At 39.9% G+C, this 19,224-nt stretch overlaps 1 protein-coding gene across 1 annotated transcript in view; it reads right to left on the reverse strand.

Annotated features, from left to right (window-relative positions):
- tbc1d2b (TBC1 domain family, member 2B) overlaps window positions 1-19,116 on the reverse strand; it is a gene marked incomplete at its 5' end in the record, with an annotated part of 43,988 nt that extends 24,872 nt beyond the window's left edge. The window contains 2 exons of the mRNA XM_084200499.1: window positions 15,001-15,260; window positions 18,952-19,116. Of these exons, the coding sequence (XP_084056625.1) occupies window positions 15,001-15,260; window positions 18,952-19,116 (425 nt within the window). The remainder of the gene's footprint in view (window positions 1-15,000; window positions 15,261-18,951) is intronic.
- Window positions 19,117-19,224: the final 108 nt, after the last annotated feature.

Raw genomic sequence — 19,224 nt, forward strand, 5'->3', positions numbered from 1 at the left:
AGTTATCTGTAGTGGTCATCGTAATAAACATGGAATAATAGAATGGCGCTGGGGGAGATGGCTGCCATTTTACGGCTCCTAACCACGGGGGAGATGGCTGCCGTTTTACGGCTCCTAACCACGGGGGAGATGGCTGCCGTTTTACGGCTCCTAACCACGGGGGAGATGGCTGCCGTTTTACGGCTCCTAACCACGGGGGAGATGGCTGCCGTTTTACGGGCTCCTAACCACGGGGGAGATGGCTGCCGTTTTACGGCTCCTAACCACGGGGGAGATGGCTGCCGTTTTACGGCTCCTAACCACGGGGGAGATGGCTGCCGTTTTACGGGCTCCTAACCACGGGGGAGATGGCTGCCGTTTTACGGCTCCTAACCACGGGGGAGATGGCTGCCGTTTTACGGCTCCTAACCACGGGGGAGATGGCTGCCGTTTTACGGCTCCTAACCACGGGGGAGATGGCTGCCGTTTTACGGCTCCTAACCACGGGGGAGATGGCTGCCGTTTTACGGGCTCCTAACCACGGGGGAGATGGCTGCCGTTTTACGGCTCCTAACCACGGGGGAGATGGCTGCCGTTTTACGGCTCCTAACCACGGGGGAGATGGCTGCCGTTTTACGGGCTCCTAACCACGGGGGAGATGGCTGCCGTTTTACGGCTCCTAACCACGGGGGAGATGGCTGCCGTTTTACGGCTCCTAACCACGGGGGAGATGGCTGCCGTTTTACGGCTCCTAACCACGGGGGAGATGGCTGCCGTTTTACGGCTCCTAACCACGGGGGAGATGGCTGCCGTTTTACGGTTCCTAACCACGGGGGAGATGGCTGCCGTTTTACGGCTCCTAACCACGGGGGAGATGGCTGCCGTTTTACGGGCTCCTAACCACGGGGGAGATGGCTGCCGTTTTACGGGCTCCTAACCACGGGGGAGATGGCTGCCGTTTTACGGCTCCTAACCACGGGGGAGATGGCTGCCGTTTTACGGCTCCTAACCACGGGGGAGATGGCTGCCGTTTTACGGCTCCTAACCACGGGGGAGATGGCTGCCGTTTTACGGCTCCTAACCACTTCTGCTATTGTGTGTGTTTTCGCGTTGTTTGTACCTTACTTTGTACAGAATGCCAAGAGTGTGCAAAGCTGTTATCAAGGCGAAGGGTGGCTATTTGAAGAATCTCAAATATAAAATATATTTTGATTTGTTTAACACTTTTTTGGTTAGTACATGATACCATATGTGTTATTTTATAGTTTTGATGTCTTCACTATTATTCTACAATGCTGGAGGAAACAGGTACAAAAGTATCTATATCCACAGTAAAATGAGTCCTGTATCGACATAACCTGAAAGGCCGCTCAGCAAGGAAGAAGCCACTGCTCCAAAACCGCCATAAAAAAGACAGACTACTGTTTGCAACTGCACATGGAGACAAAGATCGTACTTTTTGGAGAAATGTCCTCTGGTCTGATGAAACAAAAATAGAACTGTTTGGCCATAATGACCATCGTTATGTTTGGAGAAGAAAGGGGGACGCTTGCAAGCCGGAGAACACCATCCCAACTGAGTTTAAATGTATTTGGCTAAGGTGTATGTAAACTTCCGACCTCAACTGTAAATACATATACATATATGTGTATGTATATATATATATAAATAAATAAATAAATAAATAAATATACATACATACATACATACATACATACATACATACATACATACATACATACATACATACATACATACATACATACATACATACATACATTACACATATCCTTTTTCTAAATATATTCCCCTTTATTACTTTCCAACCCCACCACCCCTTTCCTAATTGGAGTAAACTAGTGAACAACAACGCTTAGGCCTCTACTTCCAGCTTATACATACTATATACATTTTATGGACACAGTCAATTTTATAGTAGTTTTATTTTGTTTGTTTTTTCTCCTGAACTTCTTCTACTCTCAACCTCTCCGATCATTTTCATGATGTCCATCCGGTTTGCTTCTATATGTCATATTTTCCTAACTGTGCTCTTTCCCAAAAGCTCCCAACATACAACCCATATACTTATTATGGACACAGTATGCTTTACATTAGTTATCTTGTTGTTATTAGTTGTTGTTATTAGTCCCATCCTTCAGCTCCATTCAACACCTCCCATCTATCTCTTAACACCATCCATATTGGATTTCTATTTGCCATATATATTTCAACCGTACTGTGATGTTTCACAAAAGTTCTGAACCTTTCTATTCTCATTGTTTCTACAGATTGTAAATTGCAAATAAATATTTTTGCTAAAAGTATTATTATATTATTGATTGATTGACTATTACTTTTCAGGTCACCCAGTAGCGCTATCTGCAGGGTTAGCTCCAGGTAAATATTGCAATCCTTTAGCCATTCCTGGACCTGTGTCCAAAAACAAGCTACAAATGGACAGTACCAAAACAAATGATTCTGTCTCTTCACAGCAATATCTGCAGAGCTGGGAAGATTGTATCCCCCATATAAATAACATTCTATTGGTAGCAAGAATTTTGTATTATAATTTAAATTGAAAAATTCTACATTTTGAATCCATTTACATTGCATTACATTACATTTTAGTCATTTAGCAGACGCTCTTATCCAGAGCGACTTACAGTTAGTGAGTGCATACATTATTATTTTTTCATACTGGCCCCCCGTGGGAATCGAACCCACAACCCTGGCGTTGCAAACGCCATCCTCTACCAACTGAGCTACATCCCTGCCGGCCATTCCCTCCCCTACCCTGGACGACGCTGGGCCAATTGTGCGCCGCCCCATAGGTCTCCCAGTCGCGGCCGGCTACGACAGAGCCTGGAGTCCGGCGTCGTTTTGCGTAAACCATGTGCCATGGAATCGGTACGTCATAAATCTCTTCCCAACTATTTTGAAATCCATATGGGACGGCTGTCAATCCTTTGGTCCTTAAATGAAAGTGGTATACTTTTTTATTTATCACAGTTTTCTTTAACCAATTATGTTCTTTAATGCAGGGCCGACAGACAAGTTCCTTACTTTTTCCCCCTTCCACTTTCCTCTTCCATTTTTGCAGTAATGCTGCAATTATTTGGTTGTAATTTTGGGTAGAGCAGACATTTCCGTATGTTTTTGTTAGCTGCATGTGCGACATAACTCCACCAGTCCTACCGATGATATCATTTACGAAGATTATACCTTTTTAAACATTTTTTCATTTTTTAAAATCAATTAGTATATTTGTGTTTAACCACTATATTTGTTGCATTATTTTTATATCGTTTCTGGAGGATTAAATTGAAATTGCAACCAACTTTCTATGGCTTGTTTTAGAAATACTGATATTTTCAAATAACTGAAAGTGAAAGGTTGTAATCTGAATAAAGGGGAAAAGGCCATTCTTGAACATTGGGTGAGACAATCTTACTAATTTGCTAGAGAACCAGTTCGGATTTAAGTATAACTTTTGTATGACTGAAGCTTTTAGTGATATATTTAATAATTTCTGTCCTCCGAATTCATATTCATTATATAAATAGGCCTGTTTAATTTTGGCCATTCCAAATCAAAATGGAATATTTTTTTCTCATATAATTTAAAAAACTGTTCGCTAGGCGTAGGCAAGACCATCAGCAAATAGGTAAACTGGGATAATACTAAAGAATTAATCAGGGTGATCTTTCCACAAATAGACAGGTATTTACCTTTCCATGGTAGTAAGATATTATCTATTTTTGCTAACTTTCTATTAAAATTTATTGAAGTGAGATCATTTGTTTCATTTGGGATATGTATTCCGAGTATATCCACATCACCATCAGACCATTTTATTGGTAAACTACATGGTAATGTAAATTTTTTATTTTTTAGTGATCCAATACATAATATAGTACATTTATCATAATTTGGTTGTAATCCAGAGAGCATAGAAAATGTATCTAGATCCTCTATGAGGCTGTGGAGGGATTGAAGTTGTGGATTTAACGCTATTGATGAATGGACCGGTTTGGATTTCTACTTGACCTTACATAACAGTATTTCAATGCTTGGTTTGTTAAATGTAATATAAATGTAATAACTGAGTGATGAAACTCAATGTACTTTTTTTGCCATGAATCTTGCCTGTGAGGCAGTGCAGGTACCAAAATAACCCCTAAAAATCGGCACAATGCCCCTTGTGGCGAAAGTAAGAACTGCCGTTGAATCCATTGAAAATATATGGTCATAACATGTTTCCATCCAATTGGCGACAGATTTTCATACAAATGCTCTAAAAAAATAAAAATAAAGGAAATATGCACATTTTCCCACCAATGGTTTGTTTCCACCAAAATTGCAGATGAAAATCAGTGTGTGATGACGCAAAAAATGTTATTTTGAAGTTTTCATGTAACAAATAAAAACCTAAAGTTGAATGTGTTTCTAACTCTACTGATATTGTTGTCACAAACACTTGTGTTAAAAACTAATGTGCCTACTCTGGTCTTGGCCTCTAGCCAACAGCTCATAGATACAGGGCGGGTAGACTGTGAAGGTGGGCTAGTCTACATGATGAGGTTATTATGGATAAGAGAGAGATTATTTGTATTTGTCAAACAGCAGTCAAGCATCGATCATCATGTCACCAGTATAAAACCCTAAATATTTACTGAAAAGGAGCATCAAGCTCGTCATCGTGCACTTTCACCTCCCTGTGAAGTTTGTCATTAATAAGGCATATTTCATCTGTAGCTTAATAAACTGCATGGTTTCCCGAGTCGTAGTGGGAGGTCCACGCATCATATCATCGTGCCCTATATACTAGTAGTATGATATATAGCCCTATATACTAGTAGTATGACATATAGCCCTATATACTAGTAGTATGACATATAGCCCAGCCCTATATACTAGTAGTATGACATATAGCCCTATATACTAGTAGTATGATATATAGCCCTATATACTAGTAGTATGATATATAGCCCTATATACTAGTAGTATGATATATAGCCCTATATACTATTAGTATGACATATAGCCCTATATACTAGTAGTATGATATATAGCCCTATATACTAGTAGTATGATATATAGCCCTATTTACTAGTAGTATGATATATAGCCCTATATACTAGTAGTATGATATATAGCCCTATATACTAGTAGTATGATATATAGCCCTATATACTAGTAGTATGATATATAGCCCTATATACTAGTAGTATGATATATAGCCCTATATACTAGTAGTATGATATATAGCCCTATATACAAGTAGTATGATATATAGCCCTATATAATAGTAGTATGACATATAGCCCTATATACTAGTAGTATGATATATAGCCCTATATACTAGTAGTATGATATATAGCCCTATATACTAGTAGTATGACATATAGCCCTATATACTAGTAGTATGATATATAGCCCTATATACTAGTAGTATGACATATAGCCCTATATACTAGTAGTATGATATATAGCCCTATATACTAGTAGTATGACATATAGCCCTATATACTAGTAGTATGATATATAGCCCTATATACTAGTAGTATGATATATAGCCCTATATACTAGTAGTATGATATATAGCCCTATATACTAGTAGTATGACATATAGCCCAGCCCTATATACTAGTAGTATGATATATAGCCCTATATACTAGTAGTATGACATATAGCCATATATACTAGTAGTATGACATATAGCCCAGCCCTATATACTAGTATTATGATATATAGCCCTATATACTAGTAGTATGACATATAGCCCTATATACTAGTAGTATGACATATAGCCCAGCCCTATATACTAGTAGTATGATATATAGCCCTATATACTAGTAGTATGACATATAGCCCTATATACTAGTAGTATGACATATAGCCCTATATACTAGTAGTATGACATATAGCCCAGCCCTATATACTAGTAGTATGATATATAGCCCTATATACAAGTAGTATGACATATAGCCCTATATACTAGTAGTATGACATATAGCCCTATATACTAGTAGTATGATATATAGCCCTATATACTAGTAGTATGACATATAGCCCTATATACTAGTAGTATGACATATAGCCCTATATACTAGTAGTATGATATATAGCCCTATATACTAGTAGTATGACATATAGCCCTATATACTAGTAGTATGATATATAGCCCTATATAATAGTAGTATGACATATAGCCCTATATACTAGTAGTATGACATATAGCCCAGCCCTATATACTAGTAGTATGATATATAGCCCTATATACTAGTAGTATGACATATAGCCCTATATACTAGTAGTATGATATATAGCCCTATATACTAGTAGTATGATATATAGCCCAGCCCTATATACTAGTAGTATGATATATAGCCCTATATACTAGTAGTATGATATATAGCCCTATATACTAGTAGTATGATATATAGCCCTATATAATAATAGTATGATATCTAGGCCTATATACTAGTAGTATGATATATAGCCCTATATACTAGTAGTATGATATATAGCCCTATATACTAGTAGTATGATATATAGCCCAGCCCTATATACTAGTAGTATGATATATAGCCCTATATACTAGTAGTATGATATATAGCCCTATATACTAGTAGTATGATATATAGCCCTATATAATAGTAGTATGATATATAGCCCTATATACTAGTAGTATGATATATAGCCCTATATATATATCCGCATTGTCTCCGTACTGCTGTGCTGTTTGTTGCTACTTGGCTACCTGCCAAACTATTCACGTTTTACTTTTAATAAACGTTTAATCAATCTCTGTGTTCAACAAATTTACCAACTTTTTAGTTTTGTCCTCACTCATCTTTTTTCGTTAAACTTTTTCACCCCGGACGTTTATCCCGAGACAGAAGAGTCATTTTCCTGTGCGTTTTAGCTGCCAACTTTACGTTATTTTCCTTTTTTCCATCGCAACTTTTTTCCCTTATTCAACTTTTTCACTCCGGACGCTTTATCTGGACATGGTTCATCAACATCTTCAACAGCCGAAGCTAAGTAGTAACATTAACATGATGTCTTCTAATTGCAGTCGCTGTACTCATAATATACAGGAGAATTCTCGCCTTACGGCGAGAATAGCTGTGCTACAAGCCCAGCTTCAGACGCAATCGTTAGGCAAGGGTAATATCAGTGTAGGAAAGGAAGAAACAGCGTCTGTGCCACCAGTAAGTACAGACAGTAACGTTAGTATAAATCCCCCCGCACAGTCCCCGCAGCCGGACAACTTTCTCATGGCTTCTGGAGGGAAATACTGTTGGAATGCTCAACCGGTGTCGCTCATTCAGCCGACAGAAACCTTCAACCGGTTTTCCCCATTATGTAGCGAGTCGGAGTCTGAGTCTGAGTCTTCTCTAGTCTCTACTCCTCCCGTTACGGGGTCTGAGACTCCGAAGGCTCCCACCATTAGCTCTGACAAATTGAAAACCCTAGTCATTGGCGACTCCATTACCCGCAGTATTAGACTTAAAACGAATCACCCAGCGATCATACACTGTTTACCAGGGGGCAGGGCTACCGACGTTAAGGCTAATCTAAAGATGGTGCTGGCTAAAGCTAAAACTGGCGAGTGTAGAGAGTATAGAGATATTGTTATCCACGTCGGCACCAACGATGTTAGGATGAAACAGTCAGAGGTCACCAAGTGCAACATAGCTTCAGCGTGTAAATCAGCTAGAAAGATGTGTCGGCATCGAGTAATTGTCTCTGGCCCCCTCCCAGTTAGGGGAAGTGACGAGCTCTACAGCAGAGTCTCAGCACTTAATCGCTGGTTGAAAACTGTTTTCTGCCCCTCCCAAAAGATAACATTTGTGGATAATTGGCCCTCTTTCTGGGACTCACCCACAAACAGGACCAAGCCTGACCTGCTGAGGAGTGACGGACTCCATCCTAGCTGGAGGGGTGCTCTCCTCTTATCTACCAACATAGATAGGGCTCTAACTCCTCTAGCCCCACAGTGAAATAGGGTGCAGGCCAGGCAGCAGGCTGTTAGCCAACCTGCCAGCTTAGTGGAGTCTGCCAATAGCACAGTCAGTGTAGTCAGCTCAGCCATACCCATTGAGACTGTGTCTGTGCCTCGATCTAGGTTGGGCAAAACTAAACATGGCGGTGTTCACCCTAGCAATCTTATTAGGATAAAGACCTCCTCCATTCCTGCCATTATTGAAAGAGATCGTGATACCTCACATCTCAAAATAGGGTTACTTAATGTTAGATCCCTCACTTCAAAGGCAGTCATAGTCAATGAACTAATCACTGATCATAATCTTGATGTGATTGGCCTGACTGAAACATGGCTTAAGCCTGATGAATTTGCTGTGTTAAATGAGGCCTCACCTCCTGGTTACACTAGTGACCATATTCCCCGTGCATCCCGCAAAGGCGGAGGTGTTGCTAACATTTACGATAGCAAATTTCAATTTACAAAAAAAAAAATGGCGTTTTCATCTTTTGAGCTTCTAGTCATGAAATCTATGCAGCCTACTCAATCACTTTTTATAGCTACTGTTTACAGGCCTCCTGGGCCATATACAGCGTTCCTCTCTGAGTTTCCTGAATTCCTATCAGACCTTGTAGTCATAGCAGATCATATTCTAATTTTTGGTGATTTTAATATTCACATGGAGAAGTCCACAGACCCACTCCAAAAGTCTTTCGGAGCCATTATCGACTCAGTGGGTTTTGTCCAACATGTCTCTGGACCTACTCACTGCCACAGTCATACACTGGACCTAGTTTTGTCCCATGGAATAAATGTTGTAGATCTTAATGTTTTTCCACAAAATCCTGGACTATCGGACCACCATTTTATTACGTTTGCAATCGCAACAAATAATCTGCTCAGACCCCAACCAAGGAGCATCAAAAGTCGTGCTATAAATTCTCAGACAACACAAAAATTCATTGATGCCCTTCCAGACTCCTTCTGCCTACCCAAGGACGTCAGAGGACAAAAATCAGTTAACCACTTAACTGAGGAACTCAATTTAACCTTGCGCAATACCCTAGATGCAGTTGCACCCCTAAAAACGAAAAACATTTGTCATAAGAAACTAGCTCCCTGGTATACAGAAAATACCCGAGCTTTGAAGCAAGCTTCCAGGAAATTGGAACGGAAATGGCGCCACACCAAACTGGAAGTCTTCCGACTAGCTTGGAAAGACAGTACCGTGCAGTACCGAAGAGCCCTCACTGCTGCTCGATCATCCTACTTTTCCAACTTAATCGAGGAAAATAAGAACAATCCAAAATTTCTTTTTGATACTGTTGCAAAGCTAACTAAAAAGCAGCATTCCCCAAGAGAGGATGGCTTTCACTTCAGCAGTGATAAATTCATGAACTTCTTTGAGGAAAAGATCATGACCATTAGAAAGCAAATTACGGACTCCTCTTTGAATCTGCGTATTTCTCCAGGGCTTAGCTGTCCTGGATCTGCACAGCTCTGCGAGGGCCTGGGATCGGGAGAGACACTTAAGTGTTTTAGTACTATATCTCTTGACACAATGATGAAAATAATCATGGCCTCTAAACCTTCAAGCTGCATACTGGATCCTATTCCTACTAAACTGCTGAAGGAGCTGCTTCCTGTGCTTGGCCCTCCTATGTTGAACATAATAAACAGCTCTCTATCCACCGGATGTGTACCAAACTCACTAAAAGTGGCAGTGATAAAGCCTCTCTTGAAAAAGCCAAACCTTGACCCGGAAAATATAAAAAACTATCGGCCTATATCGAATCTTCCATTCCTCTCAAAAATTTTAGAAAAAGCTGTTGCGCAGCAACTCACTGCCTTTCTGAAGACAAACAATGTATACGAAATGCTTCAGTCTGGTTTTAGACCCCATCATAGCACTGAGACTGCACTTGTGAAGGTGGTAAATGACCTTTTAATGGCGTCAGACCGAGGCTCTGCATCTGTCCTCGTGCTACTAGACCTTAGTGCTGCCTTTGACACCATCGATCACCACATTCTTTTGGAGAGACTGGAAACCCAAATTGGTCTACACGGACAAGTTCTGGCCTGGTTTAGATCCTACCTGTCGGAAAGATATCAGTTTGTCTCTGTGAATGGTCTGTCCTCCGACAAATCAACTGTACATTTCGGTGTTCCTCAAGGTTCCGTTTTAGGACCACTATTGTTTTCACTATATATTTTACCTCTTGGGGATATTATTCGAAAACATAATGTTAACTTTCACTGCTATGCGGATGACACACAGCTGTACATTTCAATGAAGCATGGTGAAGCCCCAAAATTGCCCTCGCTAGAAGCCTGTGTTTCAGACATAAGGAAGTGGATGGCTGAAAACTTTTTACTTTTAAACTCGGACAAAACAGAGATGCTTGTTCTAGGTCCCAAGAAACAAAGAGATCTTCTGTTAAATCTGACAATGAATCTTGATGGTTGTAAAGTCGTCTCAAATAAAACTGTGAAGGACCTAGGCGTTACTCTTGACCCTGATCTCTCTTTTGACGAACATATCAAGACTGTTTCAAGGACAGCTTTTTTCCATCTACGTAACATTGCAAAAATCAGAAATTTTCTGTCCAAAAATGATGCAGAAAAATTAATCCATGCATTTGTTACTTCTAGGTTAGACTACTGCAATGCTCTATTTTCCGGCTACCCGGATAAAGCACTAAATAAACTTCAGTTAGTGCTAAATACGGCTGCTAGAATCCTGACTAGAACCAAGAAATTTGATCATATTACTCCAGTGCTAGCTTCCCTACACTGGCTTCCTGTTAAGGCAAGGGCTGATTTCAAGGTTTTACTGTTAACCTATAAAGCGTTACATGGGCTTGCTCCTACCTATCTTTCCGAGTTGGTCCTGCCGTACATACCAATACGTACGCTACGGTCACAAGACGCAGGCCTCCTAATTGTCCCTAGAATTTCTAAGCAAACAGCGGGAGGCAGGGCTTTCTCCTATAGATCTCCATTTTTATGGAACAGTCTGCCTACCCATGTGAGAGACGCAGACTCGGTCTCAACCTTTAAGTCTTTACTGAAGACTTATCTCTTCAGTAGGTCATATGATTGAGTGTAGTCTGGCCCAGGAGTGTGAAGGTGAACGGAAAGGCTGGAGCAACGAACAGCCCTTGCTGTCTCTGCCAGGCCGGTTCCCCTCTCCACTGGGGTTCTCTGCCTCTAACCCTGTTGCAGGGGCTGAGTCACTGGCTTGCTGGTGCTCTTTCATGCCGTCCCTGGGAGGGGTGCGTCACTTGAGTGGGTTGAGTTACTGACGTGATCTTCCTGTCTGGGTTGGCGCCCCCCCCCTTGGTTTGTGCTGTGGTGGAGACCTCTGTGGGCTATACTCGGCCTTGTCTCAGGATTGTAAGTTGGTGGTTGGGGATATCCCTCTAGTGGTGCGGGGGCTGTGCTTTGGCGGAGTGGGTGGGGTTATATCCTTCCTGTTTGGCCCTGTCCGGGGGTTTCTTCGGATGGGGCCACAGTGTCTCCGGACCGCTCCTGTCTCAGCCTCCAGTATTTATGCTGCAGTAGTTTATGTGTCGGGGGGCTGGGGTTAGTTGGTTATACCTGGAGTACTTCTCCTGTCTTATCCAGTGTCCTGTGTGAATTTAAGTATGCTCTCTCTAATTCTCTCGTTCTCTCTTTCTCTCTGAGAACCTGAGCCCTAGGACCATACGTCAGGACTACCGGGCATGATGACACCTTGCTGTCCCCAGTCCGCCTGGCCTTGCTGCTATTCCAGTTTCAACTGTTCTGCCTGCGGCTACGAAACCCCTACCTGTCCCAGACCTGCTGTTTTCAACTCTTAATGATCGGCTATGAAAAGCCAACTGAGAGACCTGAGCCCTAGGACCATACGTCGGGACTACCGGCCGTGGTGACTCCTTGCTGTCCCCAGTCCGCCTGGCCTTGCTGCTATTCCAGTTTCAACTGTTCTGCCTGCGGTTATGGAACCCCTACCTGTCCCAGACCTGCTGTTTTCAACTCTTAATGATCGGCTATGAAAAGCCAACTGAGATTTATTCCTGATTATTATTTGACCATGCTTGTCACTTATGAACATTTTTGAACATCTTGGCATGGTTCTGTTATAATCTCCACCCGGCACAGCCAGAAGAGGACTGGCCACCCCTCATAGCCTGGTTCCTCTCTAGGTTTCTTCCTAGGTTTTGCCTTTCTAGGGAGTTTTTCCTAGCCACCGTGCTTCTACACCTGCATTACTAGCTGTTTGGGGTTTTAGGCTGGGTTTCTGTACAGCACTTCGAGATATTAGCTGATGTATTAGCTGATGTAAGGGCTATATAAAATAAAATTGATTGATTGATTGATTGATATATACTAGTAGTATGACATATAGCCCTATATACTAGTAGTATGATATATAGCCCTATATACTAGTAGTATGACATATAGCCCTATATACTAGTAGTATGATATATAGCCCTATATACTAGTAGTATGATATATAGCCCTATATACTAGTAGTATGATATATAGCCCTATATACTAGTAGTATGACATATAGCCCAGCCCTATATACTAGTAGTATGATATATAGCCCTATATACTAGTAGTATGACATATAGCCCTATATACTAGTAGTATGACATATAGCCCAGCCCTATATACTAGTAGTATGATATATAGCCCTATATACTAGTAGTATGACATATAGCCCTATATACTAGTAGTATGACATATAGCCCAGCCCTATATACTAGTAGTATGATATATAGCCCTATATACTAGTAGTATGACATATAGCCCTATATACTAGTAGTATGACATATAGCCCTATATACTAGTAGTATGACATATAGCCCAGCCCTATATACTAGTAGTATGATATATAGCCCTATATACAAGTAGTATGACATATAGCCCTATATACTAGTAGTATGACATATAGCCCTATATACTAGTAGTATGATATATAGCCCTATATACTAGTAGTATGACATATAGCCCTATATACTAGTAGTATGACATATAGCCCTATATACTAGTAGTATGATATATAGCCCTATATACTAGTAGTATGACATATAGCCATATATACTAGTAGTATGACATATAGCCCTATATACTAGTAGTATGACATATAGCCCAGCCCTATATACTAGTAGTATGATATATAGCCCTATATACTAGTAGTATGACATATAGCCCTATATACTAGTAGTATGATATATAGCCCTATATACTAGTAGTATGATATATAGCCCAGCCCTATATACTAGTAGTATGATATATAGCCCTATATACTAGTAGTATGATATATAGCCCTATATACTAGTAGTATGATATATAGCCCTATATAATAATAGTATGATATATAGCCCTATATACTAGTAGTATGATATATAGCCCTATATACTAGTAGTATGATATATAGCCCTATATACTAGTAGTATGATATATAGCCCAGCCCTATATACTAGTAGTATGATATATAGCCCTATATACTAGTAGTATGATATATAGCCCTATATACTAGTAGTATGATATATAGCCCTATATACTAGTAGTATGACATATAGCCCTATATACTAGTAGTATGATATATAGCCCTATATACTAGTAGTATGACATATAGCCCTATATACTAGTAGTATGATATATAGCCCTATATACTAGTAGTATGATATATAGCCCTATATACTAGTAGTATGATATATAGCCCTATATACTAGTAGTATGATATATAGCCCTATATACTAGTAGTATGATATATAGCCCTATATACTAGTAGTATGACATATAGCCCTATATACTAGTAGTATGATATATAGCCCTATATACTAGTAGTATGATATATAGCCCAGCCCTATATACTAGTAGTATGATATATAGCCCTATATACTAGTAGTATGATATATAGCCCTATATACTAGTAGCATGATATATAGCCCTATATACTAGTAGTATGATATATAGCCCTATATACTAGTAGTATGATATATAGCCCAGCCCTATATACTAGTAGTATGACATATAGCCCTATATACTAGTAGTATGATATATAGCCCTATATACTAGTAGTATGACATATAGCCCCATATACTAGTAGTATGATATATAGCCCTATATACTAGTAGTATGACATATAGCCCTATATACTAGTAGTATGACATATAGCCCTATATACTAGTAGTATGATATATAGCCCTATATACTAGTAGTATGATATAAAGCCCAGCCCTATATACTAGTAGTTGATATATAGCCCTATATACTAGTAGTATGATATATAGCCCTATATACTACTAGTATGACATATAGCCCCATATACTAGTAGTATGATATATAGCCCTATATACTAGTAGTATGACATATAGCCCTATATACTAGTAGTATGATATATAGCCCTATATACTAGTAGTATGATATAAAGCCCAGCCCTATATACTAGTAGTATGATATATAGCCCTATATACTACTAGTATGACATATAGCCCCATATACTAGTAGTATGATATATAGCCCTATATACTAGTAGTATGATATATAGCCCAGCCCTATATACTAGTAGTATGATATATAGCCCAGCCCTATATACTAGTAGTATGATATATAGCCCTATATACTAGTAGTATGATATATAGCCCTATATACTAGTAGTATGATATATAGCCCTATATACTAGTAGTATGATATATAGCCCTATATACTAGTAGTATGATATATAGCCCTATATACTAGTAGTATGATATATAGCCCTATATACTAGTAGTATGATATATAGCCCTATATACTAGTAGTATGATATATAGCCCTATATACTAGTAGTATGATATATAGCCCTATATACTAGTAGTATGATATATAGCCCTATATACTAGTAGTATGATATATAGCCCTATATACTAGTAGTATGACATATAGCCCTATATACTAGTAGTATGATATATAGCCCTATATAATAGTAGTATGACATATAGCCCTATATACTAGTAATGTAGTAATTGAATGGTAGTCGTACTGCAGTAGTTATGTACCTGTTGAGTCCCTGGCAGTATCCTATGTCGGGGTTCCTCCAGGAGAAGGCTAGCAGGACGTTACGTAGTTTCTGTATTCCTTCGGCGCTGGGAGAGGAGTAGTGTTTGTTGTTAGGCAAGGTCCTCAGCAGGTCAAGCTCTATCTGTTTGGAGGCGGGATTAGCCTTGTCTCTGGCCACACCCAGTAAGGTCTCGTAGTAGTTTGGAGCCATGCTGTCACGGAACTTCCTGGTGTGGTAGGACACGCACCAGCGCCACACCTGGCAGGGGGGAGGAAGTACAGTCATTCATTCATTCATTCATTGATTCATTGATTCATTTATGAACGCACACCTCAATTAATTTTTGGCCGGGAAAACTGATTTATTAGGTTAAAAAAAAACAAAGTCCTGAGCACGTTTGACACATTTCATCACTGAGTGAAACATATCAAGAGATATAAACATATGCCCGTTATAGTGTCACTGTGTGTTGGATCATAAACAATCCTTGGTTCCTGCCTGTGCCTGGTAAAGATGAGGGGAACGCCCAGAATATGTTCTTTAGGAGACGGAGACAGTCACATGTAGCAACCAATCATGTTTATGTTGGTTTTAATGTAGCCGTATATAAGGCACTATGTAAGGAACGCCCTTTTAAAGCTCACTTCAGACCAATACTTTATGCATCTAAATTTGACTGTGACCATAGATGCCAAAATGTGGACACATTGCCCTAGGACAAAATCAAACTGATCATGCAATGTAATATGCTTTTGAGGTATTATGGACCATTTTCATGGTGACTACATTATACGTCTTCTTCTCCAGAACCGCTGCACCGATCGGCAACAAATTTGGTACATACTCTAGCACAGGGTTCTTCAATTCCGGTCCTGGAGGGCCGAAACACCTCTGTTTTTCATCCTCTCCTTCTAATCAGGGGCTAATTCAGACCCGGGACACCAGAAGTGTTTCGGCCCTCCAGGACCGGAATTGAAGATCCCTGCTCTAGCATCTACAGTACCAGTAAAAGTTTGGACAGCTAATCATTCAAGGGTTTTTCTTTATTTTTACTATTTTCTATATTGTAGAATAATAGTGAAGTAAGTCGCTCTGGATAAGAGCGTCTGCTAAATGACTAAAATGTAAATGTAAATGTAAGACATCAAAACTATGAAGTAACACATATGGAATCATGTAGTAACCAAAAAAGTATTAAACAAATGAAAATATATTTGAGATTTTTCAAATAGCCACCGTTTGCCTTGATGCACACTCTTGCACACTCTTGGCATTCTCTCAACCAGCTTCACCTGGAATGCTTTTCCAACAGTCTTGAAGGACTTCCCACATATGCTGATCACTTGTTGGCTGCTTTTCCTTCACTCTGCGGTCCGACTCATCCCAAACTATCTCAATTGGGTTGAGGTCAGGGGATTGTGGAGGCCAGGTCATCTGATGCAGCACTCCATCACTCTCCTTGGTCAAATAGCCCTTACACAGCCTGGAGGTGTTTTGGGTCATTGTCCTGTTGAAAAACAAATGATAGTCCCACTAAGCCCAAACCAGATGGGATGGCGTATCGCTGCAGAATGCTGTGGTAGCCATGCTGGTTAAGTGTGCCTTGAATTATAAATAAATCACAGACAGTGTCACCAGCAAAGCACCCCCACACCATAACACCTCCTCCTCCATGCTTCACGTTGGGAACCACACATGCGGAGATCGTCCGTTCACCTACTCTGCGTCTCACAAGGACACGGCGGTTGGAACCAAAAATCTCCAATTTGGACTCCAGACCAAAGCACACATTTCCACCGGTCTAATGTCCATTGCTCGTGTTTCTTGGCCCAAGCAGGTCTCTTCTTCTTATTGGTGTCCTTTAGTAGTGGTTTCTTTGCAGCAATTCAACCATGAAGGCCTGATTCAAACAGTCTCCTCTGAACAGTTGATGTTGAGATGTGTCTATGACCTGAACTCTGTGAAGCATTTATTTGGGCTGCAATTTCTGAGGCTGGTAACTCTAATGAACTTATCCTCTGCAGCAGAGGTAACTCTGGGTCTTCCATTCCTGTGGTGGTCCTCATGAGAGCTAGTTTCATCATAGAGCTTGATGGTTTTTGCGACTGCACTTGAAGAAACGTTCAAAGTTATTGACATTTTCCATATTGACTGACCTTCATGTCTTAAAATAATGATGGACTGTCGTTTCTCTTTGCTTATTTGAGCTGTTCTTGCCATAATATGGACTTGGTCTTTTACCAAATAGGGCTATCTTCTGTATACCACCCCTTCCTTGTCACAACACAACTGATTGGCTGAAACGCATTAAGAAGGAAAGAAATTCCACAAATTAACATTTAACAAGGCACACCTATTAATTGAAATGCATTCCAGGTGACTACCTCATGAAGCTGGTTGAGAGAATGCCAAGAGTGTGCAAAGCTGTCATCAAGGCAAAGGGTGTCTATTTGAAGAATCTCAAAAATAAAATTGTGTTTGATTACTACATGATTCCATATGTGTTGTTTCATAGTTTTGATGTCTTCACTATTATTCTACAATGTAGAAAATAGTAAAAATAAAGAAAAACCCTTGAATGATTAGGTGTTCTAAATCGTTTGACCGGTAGTCTATATGATGTATTAATAGCCTCAGCATAATATCACGTAATACAGTGGAATCTACAGTAGGGGAGAATGAACCTTTCTACAGCGTAACACAGTGTAAAACAGTATAATACAGTGTAATACAGTATAATAGAGTATAATACAGAGTAAAACAGTGTAATCTACAGTAGGGGAGAATGAACCTTTCTACATCATAACACAGTGTAAAACAGGATAATACAGTGTAATCTACAGTAGGGGAGAATGAACCTTTCTACAGCGTAACACAGTGTAATACAGTATAATACAGTGTAATCTACAGTAGGGGAGAATGAACCTTTCTACAGCGTAACACAGTGTAAAACAGTATAATACAGTGTAATACAGTAGGGGAGAATGAACCTTTCTACAGCGTAACACAGTGTAAAACAGTATAATACAGTGTAATACAGTATAATAGAGTATAATACAGAGTAAAACAGTTTAATCTACAGTAGGAGAGAAGCAGCCTGTCTACAATATACTACAGTGGAATACAGTGTATTATACTACAGTGGAATACAGTGTACTACAATATACTACAGTGGAATACAGTGTACTACAATATACTACAGTATAATCAAGTGTAATACAGTGTAATACAGTGTACTACAGTATAATACAGTGGAATACAGTGTATTATACTACAGTGGAATACAGTGTACTACAATATACTACAGTGGAATACAGTGTACTACAATATACTACAGTGGAATACAGTGTATTATACTACAGTGGAATACAGTGTACTACAGTATAAAACAGTGGAATACAGTGTACTACAATATACTACAGTGGAATACAGTGTATTAGACTACAGTGGAATACATTGTACTACAGTATAAAACAGTGGAATACAGTGTATTATACTACAGTGGAATACAGTGTACTACAATATACTACAGTGGAATACAGTGTACTACAATATACTACAGTGGAATACAGTGTATTATACTACAGTGGAATACAGTGTACTACAGTATAAAACAGTGGAATACAGTGTACTACAATATACTACAGTGGAATACAGTGTATTAGACTACAGTGGAATACAGTGTACTACAATATACTACAGTGGAATACAGTGTATTATACTACAGTGGAATACAGTGTATTATACTACAGTGGAATACAGTGTACTACAATATACTACAGTGGAATACAGTGTACTGCAATATACTACAGTGGAATACAGTGTATTATACTACAGTGGAATACAGTATAAAACAGTGGAATGTTATTTTGTATACAGCAGTAATGAAAAAAGTGTCCAATCCTTTTTTCCCATTGGGTATAATAACGTGTATGGTGTTGTATCATACCTTGGAGCGGTGGACATGTGGTACTCCGCTCCTCATAAGGGCTTTGAGCTCCGGGCAGCGCACCATGTCTCTGTTCATGGTAGAGGAGAGATAGTTCTCCCACTTCACCCCCACTGACACCTCAGGGTCTGTTAGGGAGAGGGAACGTAGGTCCAGAGCCCTCACCTGGGGAGAGGAGGAGAGGAGGAGTAAAAGGAGAGGGAGAGAGAACGGGAGGGAGAGGGAGGGTGGGGGAGAGAGAGGGAGGGGGAGAGAGAGAGGGAGAGGGAGAGG

This window comes from Coregonus lavaretus (genome assembly GCF_964263955.1).
Source record: "Coregonus lavaretus genome assembly, contig: HAP1_SCAFFOLD_515, whole genome shotgun sequence".
NCBI lineage: Eukaryota > Metazoa > Chordata > Actinopteri > Salmoniformes > Salmonidae > Coregonus > Coregonus lavaretus.